Source organism: Python bivittatus, unplaced genomic scaffold (assembly GCF_059951505.1).
Source record: "Python bivittatus isolate LINGU-HERP-01145 unplaced genomic scaffold, Pbiv_v1 ctg000610_np1212, whole genome shotgun sequence".
Taxonomy (NCBI): Eukaryota; Metazoa; Chordata; class Lepidosauria; order Squamata; family Pythonidae; genus Python; species Python bivittatus.
Genome location: NW_028277088.1, coordinates 852,370 through 874,752, shown reverse-complemented (window position 1 = coordinate 874,752; position 22,383 = coordinate 852,370). Strand labels below are relative to the sequence as shown.

The 22,383-nt window shown below is 49.3% G+C and overlaps 1 protein-coding gene across 1 annotated transcript in view; it reads left to right on the top strand.

The window, feature by feature from the left end:
* Positions 1-22,383, top strand: part of LOC103048981 (unconventional myosin-Ig-like) — a 62,514-nt gene that overhangs the window by 22,809 nt on the left and 17,322 nt on the right. The window contains exons 15-21 of the mRNA XM_088150346.1: positions 1,636-1,802; positions 2,238-2,445; positions 4,973-5,196; positions 5,914-6,058; positions 14,473-14,577; positions 16,016-16,129; positions 17,508-17,662. Of these exons, the coding sequence (XP_088006472.1) occupies positions 1,636-1,802; positions 2,238-2,445; positions 4,973-5,196; positions 5,914-6,058; positions 14,473-14,577; positions 16,016-16,129; positions 17,508-17,662 (1,118 nt within the window). The remainder of the gene's footprint in view (positions 1-1,635; positions 1,803-2,237; positions 2,446-4,972; positions 5,197-5,913; positions 6,059-14,472; positions 14,578-16,015; positions 16,130-17,507; positions 17,663-22,383) is intronic.

Sequence of the window (22,383 nt, the reverse complement as noted above, 5' to 3'; positions counted from 1 at the left end):
TTTGCAGCACGCCGGACCCACGCTCACCTCCTGTTCTCCATGGCATCAACACACTTTCTCGGGGCCGGGCAAAGGTGGCTGGACACCTGGGCGCCCTTCCTTCCCAGTGCAAGAAAAGTGCCACCTCCAGACCTCTTTGTTCCGAGGCCCACTGAGCCCCACTTTTGCTCCGGCGAGCGTGGGTCCGGAGGAAGAGGGAGACCGGGGGAAACAGGCCGCTGGGGGACCTCAGCTGCCTCGCGGTCGGCGTCATGGGCTCCGGGTCGGCTGGCTCCCCTCGCCTCCTGGGCCTGCTTCCAGAAGTGGTGGGAGCTAAAATTAGAGGCCTGCGAGGAGAACACAGATGGTGCCCTGTGCTTTGCTGGTGTGCTATAAATAAGCCACGCCGGGGTGGTTCTTATTATTGGTTTCAAATGGTTTATTATGCAATGCCTCTATAAATACAGAGAAAGGGAGGAATCGCGCGGTCCAGCCCCTGCTCAGGGCAAGCATCCAGACTGAAGCATCTCAGACAGATGGTGGCCCAACATCCGCTCAAAGACATCTAATGAAGGAGACCCCCCCCCCCCCCGCTTTCTGACTGCTAGGGAGTTTTTCTTGACATTCAAGTCTCTCATTGTCCCCCGCCCCGTCTTTTCTCACGGGGAGATACTCCCAGTTCTCAATCTCTCCTTGTAAGACTTGCTTTTCAGTTCCCGGATTCTGCCCCCACCCACCACGGCCCTTTTCAACGCCAGTTTTCCCCAAATTCTCAAAACAGCGCTGAAGACCACCCTCGCCTCCCCGCTCCCCATTTTTGTCTCACAACATCCCTGAAAGGTAGAATAAGGCGAGGGAGATGAACCAGAGTCAGCTAGAGAGCCACACAGAGGGTGGGTGGTGGGGAGGGGCGTCCAGATTTTTCCACCGGGCAAAACACGGGACCACATTCCTGCATTGGCTGGTGAGACCGGGGCATCCATGGAGGGGGGGCCCAAATTGGCATGATGGCAGATGGTGACGTTCTGCCCGTCCATCCTGCCAATTTCGATTCCTGCCCCACAGGATTTGAGGTGCCTTCAGACTCAAGGATTCTGTGGAAGTCTCCGGAGGATATCTTCAGGGGAATTGCTGGCTATTGGGAGAAAGTATTTTTACAGGGAGAGAGCCAGGTTGGCATAGTGGTGAAGGCACCAGGCTAGAAACCGGGAGGCTGTGAGTTCGTCTTGCCTTAGGCACAAGGGCAGCTGAGTGACCTTGGTCAGTCCCTCTCTCTCAGCCCTGGGAAGGGGGCGGCCAGGGCAAACCACTTCTGAAATCTTGCCAAGAAAACTGCAGGGACTTATCCAGGTAGCCTCTGAGGATCAGACACAATTGAACGGATAGGAAGAAAAACTCTTACAGCTTCAGGGTGGTCCTACCTGGGCTCTCTTGGAACGGAGTTCCAAGGACTTCAAGGGGGCTTAAGAGGCATTGCATAGCATTGCCCCCTTAGCCAGGCCTGCCCAATTCCAAATCTAGGGTTTGGAGCAGTGCAACCCAAGGAAAGTTGAAGTTCTTTCGAGCTAGAGAAGCCTTTTGAGACAATGGGACAGAGGGATCCTCAAGGGTGGGTGGTCCTCTCACACCCCCCCGCCTCCTTCCTCTCCTCCGCAGGAGCCCTATTACGTCCGTTGCATCAAGCCCAATGACCAGAAATCGCCACTGGTTTTTGATGAGGAGCGCTGCCGTCACCAAGTGTCGTATTTGGGCTTGCTGGAGAACGTGCGGGTCCGAAGAGCTGGCTTCGCCTACAGGCAGCCCTATGATCGCTTCTTGCTCCGGTAGGCCTGCTGCGAGGTCTTTCCACGGTCCCGGGGAAGAACAGCCCAGGCAGCTCCCTAAGACAGCCTCTGGTGCCTTCTGGGCCTGCAGGCCGTTAGGCCCGAGCAGGAGGGAGGAGGGGGCCAGATATAGCCAACAAATCTGGTGGGCGCCAGGTTGAAGAACCCCGGGCAAGCATCCCTTTCATAGCTGGTTTGGCTATTTTGGAGAATGCTGAAGGAGGAACATGCAAATCACACGGTCTTCAACCGGTGACATGAGTTGTCAAGGGGGTATAAGACCAATCAACCCAAGCAGTGGACCTTTGGTGCCAACAGTGGGGGGAGAAATGGGATTTGGCTGCGATGCGGCACTAGAGCCTCAGCTGGTCCTCTGAGGGGCCTCTCGCCTCCAGCCAGGGCAGGGCACCCATCCAAACCTTCTTCCTGGCCCAGGTACAAGATGACCTGTGAATACACGTGGCCCAACCATCTCATGGCCACTGATGGCGCAGCCACCCAGGCCCTGATGGAGCAGCACGGCTTCCAAGACGACGTTGCCTACGGCCACACCAAGATCTTCATCCGCACGCCCCGGACCCTCTTTGCCTTGGAGCAGGAGCGCGCCAACTTGATCCCCATCATTGTGCTGCTGCTGCAGAAGGTACCGAGGGGCTCTGGGCAGGCGCAGCTCGCCTGTTGCTGGAAAGAGGCTGCACGGCTGGGTCTCTCAGCCCGACAGAAGCAGGGGCCAAGGCAGTCCACGAAAGCGCGGGCTGGTGGGTCACAACAGAACAGAGGAGCACCTTTCACCGTGAACCCAATTCCTGGCTGTCAGCCCTCAAGGCAGATCAGGCCGAGAAAACAGCTCTTTTTCCTTTTTTTCGAAAGCTCTAGTAACAGACTCTTGCAAGTCAGAATGTGCTTCTGCCCTCCCTCCCTTTATTTGGGCGTGAACTAGGGAGGGGCTTGTCTGGGACATTTACTCACGTTACATTCCTGCCCGGGACTCAGACTCCTTTTATCTGACTGTTGCCTTCGTAGCGACTCTCCCTCCTGTCCCGCAAGGCCACTCCCTCTGCCCTCTACACGGGCTCTGTCTCCCACCAAGGCATATTGGGTTACAGCTCCCATGCTCCTCAGCTGGAAGGGATGAGGAGAGTTGTAGTCAGATGCATCGGGAGGGTCTGCTGGGTTGGGATAGACGGACCTTGAAATGTGCGTGGTGTTTGAAGACTGTTGGTTATGTGCAAGGAGGTCTTTGCAAATGTCTGCCCTTCTGCTGCCTTCATAGTCCGCTGCACTCAGCATCTATGGTCCTCTGAAGCGCAAGGGTCCATGAGTTCAGTTCCCAGTACAGCAGGGTTCCTCAACCTCAGCAACTTTAAGATGGGTGGGCTTCACCTCCCAGAAGTGTATTCCATGTGTATGCACAGGTCATCTTGTACCTGGGCCTCATGCTGGCTGGGGAATTCTGGGAGTTGAAGTCCACCCATCTTAAAGTTGCTGAGGTTGAGGAACCCTGCAGTAGAGGGTTTGAACACCATAGAAGAAGACCTTGCTATGTGCATCTGACGATTCCCAGTAAGGATGAAACTGGTCACGTACTGCAACTGTCCCTGGAGATACAGTACCAGCCCTTTGGAACATGTGGCTTGGTTTGGGTTGACTTGGCAGGTGGCTAAGGCCCAAAGCTTGATGGTCTTTAGGGAAGGCTGTAGCTCAGGGTTCAAACACCTGCTTTTATTTAGGAGACCAACATTTCCAGAGGTGCCCATAGGGTGTGGCCACAGGCAACACATAAAAAAATAGATGGAACGTCAGTCACACCATCATGGTCATCATCTTGACTTTTTTGACCATGCCATGTGAACATCCCTGACCATTTCAAAGATGATGAAGTCAGGAAGGGGGAAGGCTGCAGCTGATCGGCCCAAGGACATGGGGAGTCACAGTCTGCAGCCTAGATCTAATGTGTTGTTCAGTCATTCAGTTGCTTCCAATGAACATTGTTTTAGCCAATTTGTCTGTCAGTCACTGGTATTTGGAGTTCTTGTAAGGTCCTGCTTGGGTCATTGGTGATAGCTTCTGGTCACTTTCTCTTCCCTCAGCCTCTTTTTCAATTGCTTTCCCTTTTTCCAAGCATCAGGGTCTTCTCCAATGACTTTTGTCTTTGCATTATGGATCCAAAATATGTAAGCTTTCGCTTCCTTATTTATTAGGGGTTCTAGGGAGCAGCGTGGTTGTACTTCATATATTAGTGGGTGATTTGTTCTTCTTGAGGTCTGAAGTCTCCTCAGCAGTATTCTCCAGCACCACAATTCAAAGGCATCAATTTTTCTTCATTCAGACTTTTTGGGTGATCCACCTGTCATAGTCAAACGTTCCAGTTGGGAAAACTGTGGCCTTGACAGTGTGGGCCTTCATTGTCAGGGTGATGTCTTTGCATCTCAATATGTTGTCTTGATCTGTCATGGTTTCTCTCCTGTGTAGCAGATGTCTCTTTACTTAATGGCTACAGTCACCATCACTGTGAACTGTTGAGCCCAAAAAGATTACGTCTATTACTGCTCCAACTTTTTCTCCACCAATTTGCTTTGATTTGGCATGGCCTGTTGACATAGTCTTAGCTCCCCCACCCCACCACCAATACTGGAGTAGCAGATTGGCTTTTACCTTCAGAAAGAGATTCCTTAAGCCTCCCTTTCTTCTAGCCATCAAAATGGTATCATCAGCATATCTGAGACGGCTTCTCCCAGCAGTTTTGATTTCTATTTTTCCTAGTCCAGCATTTCTCATGATATAGACTACCTGTCCATTAAATTAAAGGGGCCAGTCTACAATCTTGGGGTTTTCCTCTCCCCATCTTGAACCACTAAGTTGCTCCACATTTAGGAGGGATTTAGATGATGAGCCTAATGATGAATAATACCTTATACCTCTCAGACTTCCTCAACCTGGTGCCCTCCAGATGTCATGCCTTGGATTCCCACAATCCCTTGCCAGAACTGACCATTTGAGCTAGGGATTCTGGGAGTTGAAGCCCAACACAGCTGGAGGACCCGGGAAGGGGGCTGCCTTTGTGATTCCCAAATGAAAGCCAAGTCCTGCACACCAGAAAGGTAGGCAAAGGGTGGGCTGAGGATAGAAGGGCTTTTTTGGCAGGGATCTGACGTGTCTGTCTGCCCCAGGTCTGGAGGGGAGCCCTCGCCCGCAAGCGCTGCCGATACCTCCGGGCCATCTACACCATCATGGCCTACTACAAGCGCCACAAGGTGAAGTTGTACCTGCTGGAGCTTGTGCAGCGCTTCCAAGCTGTGCGCAGCATGGCCGACTACGGCAAGAGCGTGGTGTGGCCTGAGCCTCCAGCTGTGCTGGCCCAGTTCCAGGAGAGCAGCAAACTCATATTTTGCAGGTAAACCCACCCACCCAGCCACCCACCCCCCGCCTTCCTGAGGGATCCATTACATCAGGCTCAGCCTAATTTCCAGCCCACCCAAGTTTGCTCCACTTCTACCTCTCTGTAATCTACATCAGACGTTCCCTGGTTGCCTTCATCCAAAAAGCAGCACAGATGAAAGTCAGGGGCTCCCTTGTTCAAAAGACCCTTGAATTCTGGGGGTCCACAGTAGAAGGATGGAGCTTCTGACCTTGGCCACGGATTCACCAGCTGCCTCAGGCAAGTCCGTGGATTCACTGTGAAATGAGAACCGTAACGCTCTCCTCAAAAGGGTGAGGGTGCGTTCCTTAAGAAGAGATTGATCTTTTTCAGCCAAAAATGCAAAAGCCAGACCTCTGGAGAATCCCAATATTACCGTTTCTAAAAAAACAAGTTTCTAGTTCTTGTGGCTGTGCTTGGAAAGAATAAGAAGGCAGGGACATTCTTAAGGCTGCTGCAGGAGCACGGAGAGCCTGGGAGAGCCCGTGCCGAAATTTCAGACGCGGAGGAAGGCTGATCAGTGTTTCCATGGCCTGTGGGTTTTCTTGCCTCCTGAGCACCTCGAAACGTGGAGGGCTTTCTCACTGAGAAAATCCACTGCAGAACGGATCCTGGGGCACCTCGCGGCTTCCCGCCGGCCCCGGGGCAAGCCAACCGGGAAGGACGCATTCTCTGCTTCCGTTTTTTCTGCAGGTGGCGAGCGAGGCAACTGGTGACCAACATCCCTCCGTCCGAGATGGGCCAGATCAAGGCAAAGGTGGCAGCCCTCGAGGTCTTGCACGGCCTGCGGAAAAACTGGGGCTGTTCCCGAAACTGGAGGCAGAACTATTTGGTGTCGGTAGGTGCCCCGGGAGCTCTTCCGCAGCTGCTTTGTTCAAACGTTTTCCTCTGTCGGAAAAGGAGTTTGCAGTCTGCAGCAGGCACATCGATGGGGCCTGGGTTTATATTGCAAGCTAAAATGCACGCTAGCAAACTTCAGTATGGGGTGTGCGCATCGCTTTCCCTTGTTCTCTTCCCCTGCCAAAAAGAGGCTTGTCTCTTTCCATCTCAGCCTCTCAAGGGTCTTTAGAATGGGTGTTCATTTTGGCAGAGGGGGGGTTTAGCTGCATTTTATTGTTGCAATCCCATTAAGAGCATAACATAAGCCGTGCCTGGCGGGACTGGACCCCTGGCCCATCTAGTCCAGTCCTATGTTCTCCCAGTGGCCCACCAACTGCTCAAGGAAGCCCACCGACCGGTCTCCCAGCAGATGCCTTCAGAGGCCACCTGCTGCCATCAAGGCTAAGAGCCCCGGATCCCCAGGACCTCCGTGAATGGGTCCAATCCTTTTTTGGAGGATCTGGATCAAGGCAGTTGGTGTAGATCGCTGTGTCTCAACCTTGGTCCCTTTAAGATGTGTGGACTTCAACTCCCAGAATTCCCCAGCCAGCCAAGCTGGCTGGGGAATTCTGAGAGTTGAAGTCCACACATCTTAAAGGGGCCAAGGTTGGGAAACACTGGTGCAGATCTACTAAACGGCTCCAGCAAGCCAGGGTTCCCTGGCTGAAAATCTTCAATAAGATCCAACATTTGGGCGGCCCATTCTTTGCGTGTAAGAAAATGGGTCTTCTCTGCCAGGCCTCCCTCCAGACTCCTGGCACACGGAAAAGTCGGCGCTTGCCAGATGGGCTTCGCACGAATGCTTAGGGAACGGATCACTCCTTTCTGGAACAGGAGCATCCTGCAAAAGCCTTGTGGTCGCTAGAGGTCCTTGCAAGAAGCCCCCCTGGCAACATGGCATCTCCAGCTTTGAAAATGCCAGTCCAGGGCTCAAGTGAATTACGTTTCAAGCAGGCCTTGGGCAATGTCTTTCTTCCGGGGGGGGGGGGGCGAGCATGGTTGGGGCCCCCGTTGGCTGTGGGATGCCTGTTTCATGCGCTGACCAGATTTGCCATCTGTTTACTCTTTTACGTAGTTATTTTTACACTGTCTTGTACTGTGAGTCAAGTGTCTGGAGTCAGTCTGGGGTTGGGTGGCACCTAAACAGAATAAATAAATGAAGTAAATGTAGGGGAAAAGATGCAGAGCATAACCCTGGATGAAGAATGCAGGATCATGAGAGTCTCAGTCTTTATTTCTCATTCACAGCTAGCAAAATGGCTAATCTGGAAAGTTCAGCTGGATCTAGTTAGTACTTGGAAAGGAGACCACTAGGAAATCATGGGCCTGTAGACTAGATTGGGACATTGAGCAAACACCCCAGAAAAGGGCCACGAATAGGGTTCAGGGCCACGGAGTTCCTGTTTCTGGCAAAGTTTGGTAGGGAAAGCCCTTTTTTTTACCTCCCGTTCCCTACAGACTTCTCTCCCAGTTTCCCGTGAATCAATTCTTTGTTTTTTCCAAGCTCAAAATAACTTTTTATCTCAGCATCTCGCTGGCTCCTAGGGAACGTTCTGGTGCTCGAGAGAGTCCGCAGCAGAGATTGGAGGCTTTTTAAAAAGTAATTTTATTTAATTCGTTACATTATACCCGGCGGTCCATTTTCAGACAAATATACAAAAATAAAAATGAAGAACTCGCCACTCAAAAGAAAAGGGGAAAAAAACCAGCCAAGCTTCCCTGGTTGTCGCCGGGTGAGGACGATCAGCTGCTCGGCTGCATTGCTCTGTATATTTGGCCTTCAATATTTCTTTCATGCTTTTTTGAGGGTTCGGAGGATTTCATGGGATTCTCAGGAATACCTACCAGCAATCTTGCAAGAGATCAGGGTGTCTGCAAGGGGTGGTCCAAAAAGTCAAGATGGCGGCTCGGATGAGGCGACCGAAGCTCTGTTTTTTATGTGCATCACATCACACAGGCGAAAGGCACCTGTGAAGCTTCAATCGCACCACTGCCGTCTCCATCTTGACTTTTTGGACCGCACCCTGCCGACACACCTGCATGGGTTTCTAATCTTTTAACCCACCTCGTTATGACGAGCCTAAGACCCTTCACTCAAGTTCTGGGGTGAAAAACAAGGATTGCCAACAAAAGCAGATTTTGGCTCAGCCGTTAGGAGAAGCGCTCTGCTGGACTGACCAGATCCAGCAATGGGACAGACTGCAAAGAAGGGATGGATTGCTCTTGATAGACCTAATTTTATTCGTGTTGTGATTCTAACGTTGCAGAGGTTCAATCCAGGTTTCAGGTCTCTGGAGACTCCCAGTTCTCCTAGAAGACATGAGGGCTATGTTGGCAGGAGGAAGCAAATTGTGTGTGTGTGTGTGTGTGTGTGTGTGTGTGATGCAGGCTGTTGAATTGTTTAGATCAGTGTTTCTCAACCTTGGCAACTTTAAGACCTGTGGACTTCAACTCCCAGAATTCCCCAGCCAGCAAGGCTGGCTGGGGAATTCTGGGAATTGAAGTCCACAGGTCTTAAAGTTGCCAAGGTTGAGAAACACTGGTTTAGATAGTATTTAAGCTCTCTAACCCTCTCTTCCCACAGCTCTGGAAATATTGACCGACAAAGAATGTTGGGTTTCCTCTCTTAAAGCCACAAAGCACAGAATCTAACAGAAATGTGTGAAATGGCTTAAGAATACATGACATAGCTTAAGATCCAGTCCTAGGATGGAATTTTAGTGGGGAAACTCCTGAGAAATACCTCCTTTTTTTTAAGAAAAAGAAGGAAGTCCAAGCACGTCCAGCCATGTATTTAGGAAAAAGGAAATAAAAACAGCAGCAGCAGCAGCAGCAGCAGCAGCAGCTGCGCTCGGGCTCCCAGAGCGAGTCACTCGTTAGCCTAATTCAGCCAGTGGCATCCATTAGCTGCGGGGGCAGAGAGTTGGGGTTTAGAGAACATGCAGAGTTCCTTGGAGGGAAGGAAGCCGGCAAGCAAATTGCCACGATGCTTCACCTGTCTAAGAATTTCCGACCAGAAAGGCCATTAGGGAGACTGTTTTAATTTATCCGATAGCAGGAGCCGCTACAGGTAAATTGGCGAGCAGGATAGACCGTTGCTCCTCTCTCCTTTCATGATTCCGGACCGAAGTGGCCTGAATCAAATGCATTTGTTTGGGGGTGGATATTGGGGGGAGAAATTAAGACATCTCCTCTCCCCTCAGACGTGGAAGACCTTTGCAAGCAACAGCTCTGTCTCTCTTTGCTCCCGGCATCTGCTGTTTCAAATTGCGCGACCTCTGAGTCCGGGCCACCGAGAGCTACGGATTCAGCTCTCATGTCCGTCTCCTGAATTTGCTTAATCCCTTATTGCATCTGCCGATTGTATCTGGCTGATATACGCTCTCCCTCATGGTTATCCTCCATTACTGGCACCCGGGCATCCAACGGAGGAGTAAGATTACCAGAGGGAGAAAGCTTTCAAAAGATGGGGTGGGATCGCGCAACGCACATATTTTTTTTGCGGGGGGCACATCAAAAAGTGGTGGGCTTGGATGGCACGGGTGTGGCTGCCCTCTTGACGGAAGACACCCCTGAACTGTGCAAAGCGGGAGAGTGCGGAGAAATGGCTCCCGGTGCCTGCAGTGGGCAAAGCCATAAATAACAGGGATGCAAGAATCTTCCTTATTAAACATTTATCCAAGCAATACAAGCTAAGCTGTAAAAATAGTGTAGCTCTATTGCCAGAGGAACAGTTCAGCATCCCCTTAACAGCCTCTCACCGTGTGGCATCCGCCTCCCCCCAAATCTCGACAGAATTTTTGCAAAGCAACTAAAACTGTAGGAAAAAAAGCCTCTTCCTTTTCCGAATGCTTCAAAACAGTAAAAGGCAGATTTGAAAGGGCTGTCATTAATGTAGACTAAACCAGCTCTCCCCAAGCTGTTGCCTCTTGGATGTGTTGGATCGCAGTTCCCATCATCCCCAGCCAGCATGGGCGCACACCTTGAAAGCAACTTGGAGGAGGGGAGGGAAAGGCTGGACTAGGCTTTTCTCAAAGGCGGCAACTGGAAGTGACTGTGTTTAAATAAGCCACGTTTTGGGCGGAATGTGTCTAGGGGGGAACTAGGGTTTGTCCAACCAGACCAGGAATAAACTCTGACTTCTGATCCTGGCTCGTTCACAAAGGAGACTTTGTGGGGGAGGTGAGGTAAGGGGAACGTGTGTCGTATACGTTGTTCATATAATAGAAAATCTGCACAAATTGGCCGATATTCTAGGTTCCAGATCTCTTTCTCGAGACTGACTACCTTGGTTCTCCAAAGAGGCTAGGCAAGGTTCAAAGGGCGTTGGAGGGTGTTTGGTGAGTATCCAGCCCCGGGCGAACCAGGTCATTCTCCTGGGCTCTAATCAGGAACGCTGGAGCCCAGAAAGATCAAGGTGGTGCCCACAACCTCGCTCCTGAAGGCGGGTTCAGGACGTGTTGGCGTGGGGCCCACCGGCTGGGCTGCTGGGACAATCCTGTGAAGCTGTTTGAGCAGCCTCAGCCGCGATGACACCCCCAGAGCGCCAGCTGTTCTGCCGCTCAAGGGCACCTGTCCAGCCCTGGAGACCCCTGCACCCTCCGCGTTGGCCAGCCCGGGCGGCTGCAAAGGCGGGGGCTTCAGTTGCCTCCGGGGAGGAGCAAAAGTTGGGTCTGCAGAAGCAAATGGATTCTTCTGCCCCTCCACAAGGGAACTCCAGCTCTCTGCTTGCCCTCAGGAGCCCCTTGCCTTGATCCCTCACTTATAAGAATTCCTGAATTATCCCAGGGCTGCAGGCTAGGAACAGGGAGATGCCGTTCTTCACTTCTGGGGCTGTGGGATTTGGGGATTGGGTGCTGTGCTGAGAACCACCATCTGACGTGGGATCTCCTGGAAGGAAACAAGAGGACTATGTGTTACAGAGTCGGGGGGGGCACATGTAAGATGCAGAAAAGGGCATCCAGGAGGGTATTTTTCAATGCACGCATCATCTCCATGGTGATTCCTCCCCAAAGCCTCTTAGCTGGAGCAAGACGCTGGATGGTGGCTTGTCCCCCTCCCAGATGCCTCTGGATGAGTTGGCTGTGGAATTGTGCTGGATGAAAGGAGAGTGGCCTGCTCCTTGCATGCACACCCACGCACACCCGAGGCCCTCCTGTGCCCAGCGGCACCAGGAAGGAGAGCCATTCCATGGGATCAGCACCCAGAAACAGGGAAGCTGCTGCCTTGTGGTGAGTTGAGCCGAGGGGACATTTAACTCAAGATCCCCCAGCCGGGGGCTTGTAGATGCAATGCACACCTGCGGCCCCCTCTCTTGGCCGGGTGGGCTGAGAATTCGAGGCCTCAGCGTCTGAAGAGCACCAAGCTGGGGACTCTGGTCAACGCAGCCCTTCAGGCAGGAGACTTTTCCAGCTTCCCCTTGTGATCCTCGGAGTAGAATCTGGGGCCTTCCTGCATCCAAAGTCTGGGTTTTATCTTTGAGGAACTGAGCAGGCGGCCACAAGAAGGATGGCCCTCATACACGGAGCTCTCAAGAGACTGCAACATCACGCAAGGCGCTTGCAAAAAAGCCATTGTGTCCTAAAAGTGGCCCGAAGTGTCAGGCAGCAAAGGAGGACTGAGTGGGGAGAAGAAGGAGGGTGCCACGTTGCCCATATTTAAAGGCCCTCCTTTAAAGCAACGAGCGAGCAAGTCATATATCAGGGAGATAGCTTTCATTCATATCTCCAGGAGTGGATTGTTATATGTAAACGTTTGTTTGAATTTGGGGGAGACTTTCAAGCAGACAGTTCCCCCATTTCCCAAGTTCTCTGGTGCAGAATTTTGCACTTGACTCTTTACGAGTTGTAGGAGAAAGCTGAAGTCTGCTGGGCAAAGGCTGGAAGTCTGAAACCCTCTGGGTCTTCATAACCTGGTTCCATTTCGTGCTTAGTGACTAGTTCCTTCTGCCGCTGTTTTATCTCCTGGAGGCGATTCACATGGCAGCCACCCCCTAACCCCATTGTGTGAGACAAATAGAGCTCTCACAATCTGTACTGCCTTTTTAGTGATTAAAAGGTCAACAGCTGAAATAAATTATATATATCATCGTATCTTCGCCATGTAGCATATCAGTAGAAGAGAATCTCTGTAGCTCAGGGTTGAACTGTGGAGTCCATGGGGCCCTCTGAGCTTGGTTGTTTCCTTGCAGACGTTTCGCTACCCATCTAGGTAACATCTTCAGTGCTACCTGAAGATATTACCTAGACGGGTAACAAAACATCTGCCAGAAAACAACCAAGCTCAGAGGACCCCAAGGACTCCACATGTAGCGTATATGTGTGGTGACCAGAGGATTCAGCCCTTCCTTTACTCCCTTGAGAGACTGACCAATCTCACAGGAGACGAAGAAAATTGAATGTTACTTAAAAAGATAAAATGTAATTCTTTTTAACTTTATATATTAAGCTACAAGCATTCAAAGAGATAATTTCCAAGACTGTCTAGATCATGAAGATGCAGCCGCTTGCAAATTAATGAAAAAATAATAATCCAAAAGGAAATACAATATTCTGGACAAATTATAAGATGGTGCTGATCTGCTACACTTGTATTGCCCAAAATCTCCATAAAGAGAGACTGGACAGATTTCAAATCATTACTGGTCCCGAGCAGATTCTGAAGAAAAAAAGAAAAACATATTTTCAAGGGCATAGCCTGAAAAATGCAGTAAAGCTGATACGAAACATTAAACTCCCCTTGGGGCTGGGGTAATCTGTCCCTGTGGGTAACCAAGGAACACATCTCACTTGTGGGGATGTGTAGTGTGTGTGTTTGGTTGTGTAGTGTGTCTGCATTCACAATATTTACTTATTTATTTATTTAACAACAGATAAATAACAATACAAAACAATTAAAAACTCTCTCAGGTGCCGTGCGTTTAGATCAGGGGGCTCTTAACCTTTTGGGGGGACGGAGCCCTTTGAGAGTCTGGTGAAACCTATGGACTCCTTCTCAGACAAATTTATTTGTTCGTTTGTTTGTTCGTTTGTTTGTTTGTCATATTTATATAGCCGCCCATCTCACACAAGGTGACTCTGGGCGGCGTACAACAAATTTAGAAGCATGAAATAATATACTTTGCTCTACTGTTTTATCAGGCAAACCCAATTATGCTCAAAGACAGTCACCAAACTATTAAAAAATAACAAATGTATCACAGAGTATATAGGTGCTGCTTTATTAATCCATTAAATCAAGAGCAAGACAACAAATACATTTGAAAGGCAAGTTGAAATGAAACATTTTTGGACCCTAGAGCCCACAGATTACTTTGTTGCCTACATTCATTTTTGCATGAAAAGCTCAATTTCAGTTAGAGGCTAGTGAAAATATAGTTGTAATTTTTTGAACATCTCAGTTCATGGATCCCCTGAAATCTTTAATCCCAGGGAAAGAACCTCTGACTTACAGCAAAAGAAGGAAGAAGGGTTGGATGACACCATTCCTAGATAGATAGATAGGGAGGGAAATATATTGATAGGTAATTGATTGATTGCTTGATTGATTGATTGATAATAGATAGATAGATAGATAGATAGATAGATAGATAGATAGATAGAATTGATACATAGGGAGGGAAATATATAGATAGGTAACTGATTGATTGATTGATTGATTGATTGATAATAGATAGGGAGGGAAATAGATAGATAGATAGATAGATAGATAGATAGATAGATAAATATATTGATAGGTAATTGATTGCTTGATTGATAATAGATAGATAGATAGATAGATAGATAGATAGATAGATAGATAGATAGATAGAATTGATACATAGGGAGGGAAATATATAGATAGGTAACTGATTGATTGATTGATTGATTGATAATAGATAGGGAGGGAAATAGATAGATAGATAGATAGATAGATAGATAGATAGATAGATAGAGAAATATATTGATAGGTAATTGATTGCTTGATTGATAATAGATAGATAGATAGATAGATAGATAGATAGATAGATAGATAGATAGATAGAATTGATACATAGGGAAATATATAGATAGGTAACTGATTGATTGATAATAGATAGGGAGGGAAATGATAGATAGATAGATAGATAGATAGATAGATAGATAGATAGATAGATAGATAGATAGAATTGATACATAGGGAGGGAAATATATTGATAGGTAATTGATTGATTGATAGATAGATAGGGAGGGAGGGAAATATATAGATAGGTAATTGATTGATTGATTGATTGATTGATTGATTGATTGATAGATAGGGAGGGAAATTGATTGGTTGACAGATAGATGCTTTTCCTCTCTTCTTCTCCTCTCCAAAGAGATAACTCAGCTCATGTTCTCTTTGCTTCTCCCCCAGGCAGAGGAGAACCCAACCTTGGCTCCCCAGTTTGCCAAACAGGTGTCAGCCCTGAAAGACAAGATGCACTTCAGTTCAGTGTTGTTCTCATGCCACGTCCGTAAGGTGAGAGGCAAGCGGGTCGTTTGTTGCTGTCTCCAGGATAGATGTATCTGAACTGTGGAGCTCAACCGATTTAGCAGGAATGTCCTCTTCTGCAGGAGCCTTGGAGAGGGTCCAGTCCGCAGGGCACGGTCAAAAAAGTCAAGACGGTGGTTGCAAGGGTGCGATTGAACCCTTGCAACCACCATCTTGACCTTTTTGGTCATGCCCTGGAAGGATCAGTTTGTCATTGGGGTGTTGGGAACTCTAAAGATCAGCCTGTTCCATGTTATAACTCCTGGATTCCTTGGAGGATAGAAACTGCCTTAACACAGATTGAAGGCTGCAGTGTAATTCTCTGGTGCTCTCTTTTGGGCAGAATTTTTTCCCCCAATAATTCCCAAGAAAATATTGATAGTTTCTTTCGTCACTTTCCATGCTAGAGAAATAGACAGATGTTAAGTTTCATAAGCTGAAAACAGCATACAGCAGTGTTTCTCCACCTTGGCCACTTGAAGATGGGTGGACTTCAACTCCCAGAATTCCCCAGCCAGCCATGCTGGCTGGGGAATTCTGAGAGTTGAAGTCCACCCATCTTCAAGTGGCCAAGGTGGAGAAACACTGGCATACAATATTCACTGCACAGAAAGCTGGAGTGTCCTCTCTTCTTTCTTCCCTTGATCCCAGGACGATCAACAGCCCCATTTCAACTGCAGAACTGTTTCCTAGAATAGATGAAAATGCCTGTTTGCTGACGGGTAGCAGGCTTCAGAGGGAATGCAATTCCTTAACAATGGGGCCTGCTCCAATCTGGGAGCAGTGGGGAAGCACTGCTTTGGGGTGAGATTGTCTTGGGCTCTATTCTGACCTCCTCCAGATGTGTTGGCATATGTCTTCCCCAAGAAATGACCAGAAACCTGGGGATGAAGGGGGTCCCTTCTACCCTGGGGTTGAGAACATTTCACCCCCTTGGCTCTGACAGGTGCGATCACACACTCCTCCCAGTTCAAAGGGTTGCTGACTCTCGTGAGATCTTGCTTGAGAATGTTGAAAGCGCCTCTAACCGATTTTAGGGTTTAGCAGGTACCGCTTGCATTCGTCTTTCAAAAATAAGATTCGTTTCGTTTTAATTTAATTGGGGGAGGTTGTGAGAGGCTGTTTGGGGAGCCAGGGATATCTGGCATCCACAGGTGTTGCATTGCCAAGTCCCCTCACATCTGGAAGGTGCCCGGTTAGAGAAGGCTGTTCTAGCCCTGGAGGTCTCTATGATACCACCTCCAGCAGGGGCCAGTTAGAAGCATGAAGCTGGTTCAGTTTTAGGCAGGAAGTCCCTACAGGATGGCGCATTGACACGTTCTCTCTCTGGGGCTGAAACGGATGGGCTGCCTGCCCTTTCTCAACGTGGAGGGCCCTGGGTTGCTTCTTCCCATGGGGTTTCTTGACCTTCTCACAACTGCCACAGATCAACCGTTGTAACAAGCGCACGGATCGAGCCCTTCTCATCACTGACCAGCACCTGTACAAGATGGATCCCAGGAAGCAGTACCGAGTGAAAAAAACTATTCCTCTCAGCACGGTAAGTAGGAGGTCTCCTGATTTTGAGGGTGGGGGGCAGAAACAGAGCAGAAGGGGTTCCTGGGGCAGCTGCGAAAGCTGCTGGTTGGGGAAAAAAAATCATTTGCATTTATTAAAACATTGTATCTGCCCCATAGCTGAACCTCTCTGGGTAGTTTACAGTAAAACACACTACAAAAATACAATTTGAACAAAAATATATTCAGTAACATGCAGAATAAAAGCACCATATAAACTAGCCAGCTGCAAGACAGTTATTCAAAAACCAAAATGAGATGAATTAAAATACAATTAAAAGCCAGGGGAACATCCAAAGGGAAGATCAAAAGTCTTCAACTGATGCCACAACGATGGCAGCGTGGGCACCAGTCAAGGCTCCTTGGGGAGGGAATTCCATAAGTGGGGTGCCCCCCCAGAAAAAGCTCTGCCCCATGCCAGGTTGCTATACAGATATTCTCCTCTTTGGCCCTGCCTGAGCATGGAGGATTCACCCCACGTACTAAATTAGGCACAGTCTGGGGGCCCAAAATGGCATCCGCAAGGGCAGGGATGCCAAGCAGTTGGGGTGCATCACATCTGGGGACAGGGTTTTCTGGGCAGGCTGTGGTCCACGGGGGCTTCTTACCTGAAAAGCAAAACGACGCTTTCAAAAGATGCTGAATTCATTTTAATCCAGTAAAGAGCGTGGTGGTGCCAAAGGTTTTATTGGCTTTGAAATATGACGGAGAGGCTGCTTAGGGCTTGTTTCTCTGTCTGGGGGGAGAGGGGTCTCGTCTCGTGTCAGGAGAGAGGGCGAAGTGGCAGGGTGGAGTAACGGGGGCAGAGAAACGTGAGTTGTGCATCAGACGTGGGTGGAGAAAGCAGTGAAGCCACGAAAAGGGCGTTGAGGCCACATGGAAAAGAAAACCAGCTTCCTTGCTGACTCCAGGGGAGAAGTCTTGGCTGTGCATTCCCTGGGTGAGAGTGAAGCCTCCACTTGACCACAGAGCTCATGAGGGTGGCAGGCCAGGCCTATTCTTCCAGACCAACCTACCTCACAGGGTGGTGGTTGTGGGCATAACATTAGTGGAAATGCCTAAGGAAGCTGGCTGAATAGACACCCAGATAATTCTTCCAGCCAGAAATACCCTTTGCTCTTTCTTTGCTGTTCCACCTACTTGAGGCTGCGGCCATGCAGACGTTGCGCAACATCGAGACCCTCATCCCCGGCCTGAGGAAACACTTCCGTTCCTTTCTCCGGACCTTGATCACTCACACGTTGTCAGCTGCCCAAACTAGCTTCTTAAAAACCTGTTTATTCACGTAAGACGCTGCCTTTGCTTGGCCCTCGGGCTCCATGGGGGAAAATACCCATTTTTTGTGCTTCTTCGTCCCGACAGGTGACCGGTGTGAGCGTAACCAGCGGAGAGGACCAGCTGGTGGTCTTCCACCTGCAAAACCAGAAGGGCCTGGTGGTGTGTCTCCACAAAATGCAGCCGGCCGATGACAATCGGGTTGGAGAGCTGGTGGGGGTGCTGGTGGACCACTTCAGAAGGTGGGTGATCTCTCTCTGAAGCATCACAGTGAGAATGCACAGATCTTCCAATCTGCTCATCTTCGGGCTCTTTGAGCATGGGCTGAAGCAGGCCTTTGAGTGGTGCTACCGATGCGCAGGTCAGGACACGTTAGCAGCTCCTTCCTTCAGACATCAGGCGGGCTGAACTTCCAAGTGGGAACGCTGTGAACCCAGGCCCACGCTTGACAAAGCCACATTTGTGGATTTCACTACACCAGGACTTTGGAAAGCCGTAACGGGCTCGCACCAGTGCAGGTGGCTTGTGGGGTAATTGACTTTGCCCCCCCCCGCCCCCCGGTCATCTTGAAAGTTTTTAGTATTTATGTATAGGGTTTGTCTTCATAGTTGATTTTGAACGGAATGATGAATTTTAATTATTCATGGGGGGGTTAATCGTTTATGGGTTTTTGATCTTAACCGTGAGCCACCCAGAGTCACCCGTTGGGGGAGAGGGGTGGCATACAAATTTAATAACAAACAAATAAATAAATAATTGGTTAGACTAGCCGTACTGGCCGTGTTCACACACTACATGGAGGCAAGGAACTTGGTTCCTAAATGCATCCTCCTTCTTATATCTACTGCATCTAAATGGGAAAACCAGCCTATCCTGGGGATGGTGGGGGGCTCCAAATTCTGTCCTCCTGGGTCGCCTATGGCCGAACTCCTTGTCCTGCAAGCCAGGATCCCTTTGTTCCAAAGACATTTCAAATCTGCCCTTTCCACCCAGCATTTTCTCTCCCTCACAACTGCATTTTCTCAGGTGTGGGAAAATGCACAGCTCTTATCTATAAATAATAGAAGCAGCCAGGCAGATTTAACTTTAGCCAGTCACTCACACACACACGCACACACCCCCTTGGATTCAGGTATGAACACACGTACTCATACAGAGCACTCCGACCGGATTTTGGCAGCCCAGATGTGGTAGCCCTAATCCCTCAACTCCTCCCTTGCAGTAATGTTAGGTAGAGGCTTGGAGACTCGATGAAATACATTAAAGGGGGGTGGGGGGGCGGGGATGAAAATCAGGGTTCTGGTCACTCCTGACCAACTGACCAACTGACAAATTTTACCAGCCTTGGTGAGCTGCAGCTCACGTCATCAGATGCATAGAGGGGCTGGACTGATATAGGACAATGTTTAAATCCTACATCAGTCTAGTCCAGTCTTTTTCAACCGTGGCCCCTTTAAGATGCATGGACTTCAACTCCCAGAATTCCCCAGCCAGCATGGCTTGTTGGGGAATTCTGGGAGTTGAAGTCCATGCATCTTAAAGGGGCCACGGTTGAAAAAGACTGGACTAGTGTCTGTATACATGTGAGGAAGTGAACAGCAACTCAGAAAAGCTGATGCCTTTTAATCAAATTTGCCAGTGGGAAAGGTGGTACCAGATTCCTGATTTTTTTGCCGCCGTAGGCTAAAACGGCTCTCCTCCCACAAAGGGAGTGGGGTAGGTGGGAATGTCCAGTGGAAAATTGGGTGCAAGCAACCAAGGTTGCTCTGGAGTGATGAGGATGCAGAGTATAGGACCCCTTTGCTCTCCTCTTCCTCGATCTTTTAATCCCCAGCAATAGATAACGGCCACCGGGTTCATTCTGCACACCTGCTGCCCTGGTGGAACCACAGGCCTGGCCTTGTAGAGGCGACCCCCCCCCCCACTCCCCATGCTGAGTTTTTCTGATCCCTGCTGAACTCCAAGAGAGGAGTGGTGGAAAAAGAGAGGGTGCAAGGGTTTAATCTGGGGTTAGGGATGGTAGAAAGACCTCTTCTCTTCTCTTCTCTTCTCTTCTCTTCTCTTCTCTTCTCTTCTCTTCTCTTCTCTTCTCTTCTCTTCTCTTCTCTTCCCTTCCCTTCCCTTCCCTTCCCTTCCCTTCCCTTCCCTTCCCTTCCCTTCCCTATCTCTGTCTATCATCTCTATTATCTATCTATCTATCTATCTATCTATCTATCTATCTATCTATCTATCTATCTATCTATCTTTTGTCTATCGTCTATCTATCATCTCTCTCTCTCTGTCTCCAGTATCTATCTTGCCCTGCTACTCTACAGGGCTCTGGGCCGTTTTCAATATTCCCATTAAAAGATAAAAACAGAGAGTCCGTCATACAGGCAGGAAAACATAGCAACCTGGGCCCATTATCCAGAACGCACACATCAGAGAACTGACAGATGGCTCAGGGTGGAAGTTTGCATGTGTACGTGTGTGTGATTGCAGCGTGTACTTTGGGGGGGGGGGTTACTTAAAAAACCAGACATAGAAGCAGGATAGAACGTACAAATGTGTCTTCCAAATCGATAATACCGTATTTAACAGCCATGTCACCGGTGTCAGTGTGTTTTGGAATCACTTAAAATTCAATCTCCTGTCTTTGCAAGAATAGGGAGGGCAGACTTCCTATAATGAGCATTCCTGTAAACTCATGAAAATATTATTTCATCCCCCTCTTAGGCAGGTATTATATTGTTGGCCTCCAAAAGTAAGAGGCAACCCGTTTATTCCAAAAAGGGGATCCCTTGAAAGGGGTTCTTCCTCTCTTCTTTGGACGTGCCAGGCTGGCTCCTCCTCAGGCCCCTCGCTTGCCACGGCGGTCCAAGAAGGCCCCCCTGCACCTGGGATGCCCCCATCTTACGAAAGAGGTCCAAAACATGACCAATTTGTGTCATTGTGCATGGTTGGGCTGGGTACCCAGAGAGAGAGAGAGAGAGAGAGAGGATTCTCTTTCCCTCCCAATCTTAGCCCTTAAGAGCGTCCAGTTAAGTTGGCTGGCAAAAGGAAGCGTGTCTTCACGTGGTGGGTAATTAACTTATGGAAGGGGGAGAAGTGGCGTTCTTTCTCTCTCTTTTTTTTTTTAAAGGATTAGACAGTCTTAGAATTTTTCAGTTCTTATTTAAACTTGAGACCAGAAGAACCAATGGTAAGAATCCAGGGGGGATCTTCTTTATTCAAGTATCCTCTGTTTTCACCTGGACAAGACAGATGTTTTAATTAAGAGCCAGCAGTCGGGGGCTAAAATCTAAGGACTATCCTCCAAAAAGAAAAAGAACCCCAGACATAGAAGTGGGTAGGAAAGCAAAAACTAAGGTGGACTGTGTAAATTCAGCTAAAATAAACCTAAACCCATTAATCTGATTATGCCCCATGTATTCAATACTTTTTCCTGCCGTCCCTTAGCAGTTGGCTGCCCATAGATGACGGTGTCTGGAAGCTAAGTAGAATCAGGCCTGGTTAGTATTTGGATGGGAGCCCACCAGACAATCCCCATGTTTTCAGCTGGGAAACTGAAAACATCTCCCAGGAGAAGGTCATTATAAACTGCTTCAATTCCATTGCCAAGAAAAATACAAGGATGTACCCATGGGATCACCAGAAGTCTAGCTTGAACTTGAGGGCATATTTTTAAATTATTTGTTATAATCCAACTGTGCCATTTGCCTGAATTTCTGAGCCTGGAGGTGGCCCCCACATTGTTGTGGGAAGTCATGTGGCCTCGGACCTTGAATTCAGATAAAACTTCTAAATTAGCCCTCGGCTTAGTTGGATTAGCTTGGCCTGTGACCCAAGCGCAGTTTGCCCTCGGCAGATGAAATAGATGTGCTCAAGGAGCACTTCTGATGGAAAGGTGGAGATTTCAGGAATAACCACAACATACTCTGCTCTTCCAAAGGGAGCCCAGAATTTCGAGTAAGATAATCCTGGTGGATCAGATCAAATGCCATGATGGCTACCGTCCATCCTGAAAGCACAGCTTCTCCAGCTGGGAGACAGCTGGGAGCCACCCCCTGGGGAGATCGCAGACACCAGCTCTCTCTCACGAGCCAGGGCAGGTGGAACTTTCATGAACTCAAGTCACACAACGCCCAAGGAGCATCCCCCAAGGGGATCAGCTTCTTCCCTTCCCTGAGTTAAGGTTATCACGCTAACCCTAACCCATTGCTGGGTTCCCATAACAGCCAAACAAGTCAACCACACGATGGTGCCTCAGGCATTATCCTAAGATAACATCTGGCTTCCTATATTAGAGGGTCGCCTGGTGCGTTGGTGGAACCCATCCTATGGTTCAGGGGGATTGGCAGTCACTGCATCCCAAAATGCACAATTAATGCCTAGTTGGGGGGCAGGGTCTAAGGCAGGGGAGCTGTGGTCCCATCAGGAGGGCCCTCCAGAGCCTCCAGGAGGAGAATAGGATGGAAGGAGGAATTGAGATAACCAGATGAGAGGGAGAGGTTGCTCTCGTCCTGTTGCAGGCTTAATCTCAGCCACAGCTGGTGCAGGAGCATTAGAAAGCAGAGATGCCCCCCGAAGGGGCTTTGGCCAGATCCCATGGGACCCTCCGTCCTTGGACCCTGGAGCACTTGAGATGTCTTGGACAAAGCTGCAGTCTCACAGCATCTCAGGGGCTGGAGGAGAGCCGTCTGCACAAAGGCAGGACAAGGTGAACTGAGCCGAGCCTGCAGAGGCTGGGTCCTTCCCCACATCAGCAAGTGACAGATGTGACCCCTCTCCAAATGCTGGGTCAAGCCAACACCATCTGCTCCCAGCAGCTGTTGGCACAGCCCGAGTCTGCCTGGTAGTGAAGGAGGAGGAGGAGGAGGAGGGAAGGGGAGCCAGAAGGAAGGGGGCGAGCAGGATTGTGCTGTGATTGTGCATCTTCCTGGAGCTTTACAAAAGGGGGGGGGGATGGACAGCACAGTCCCGG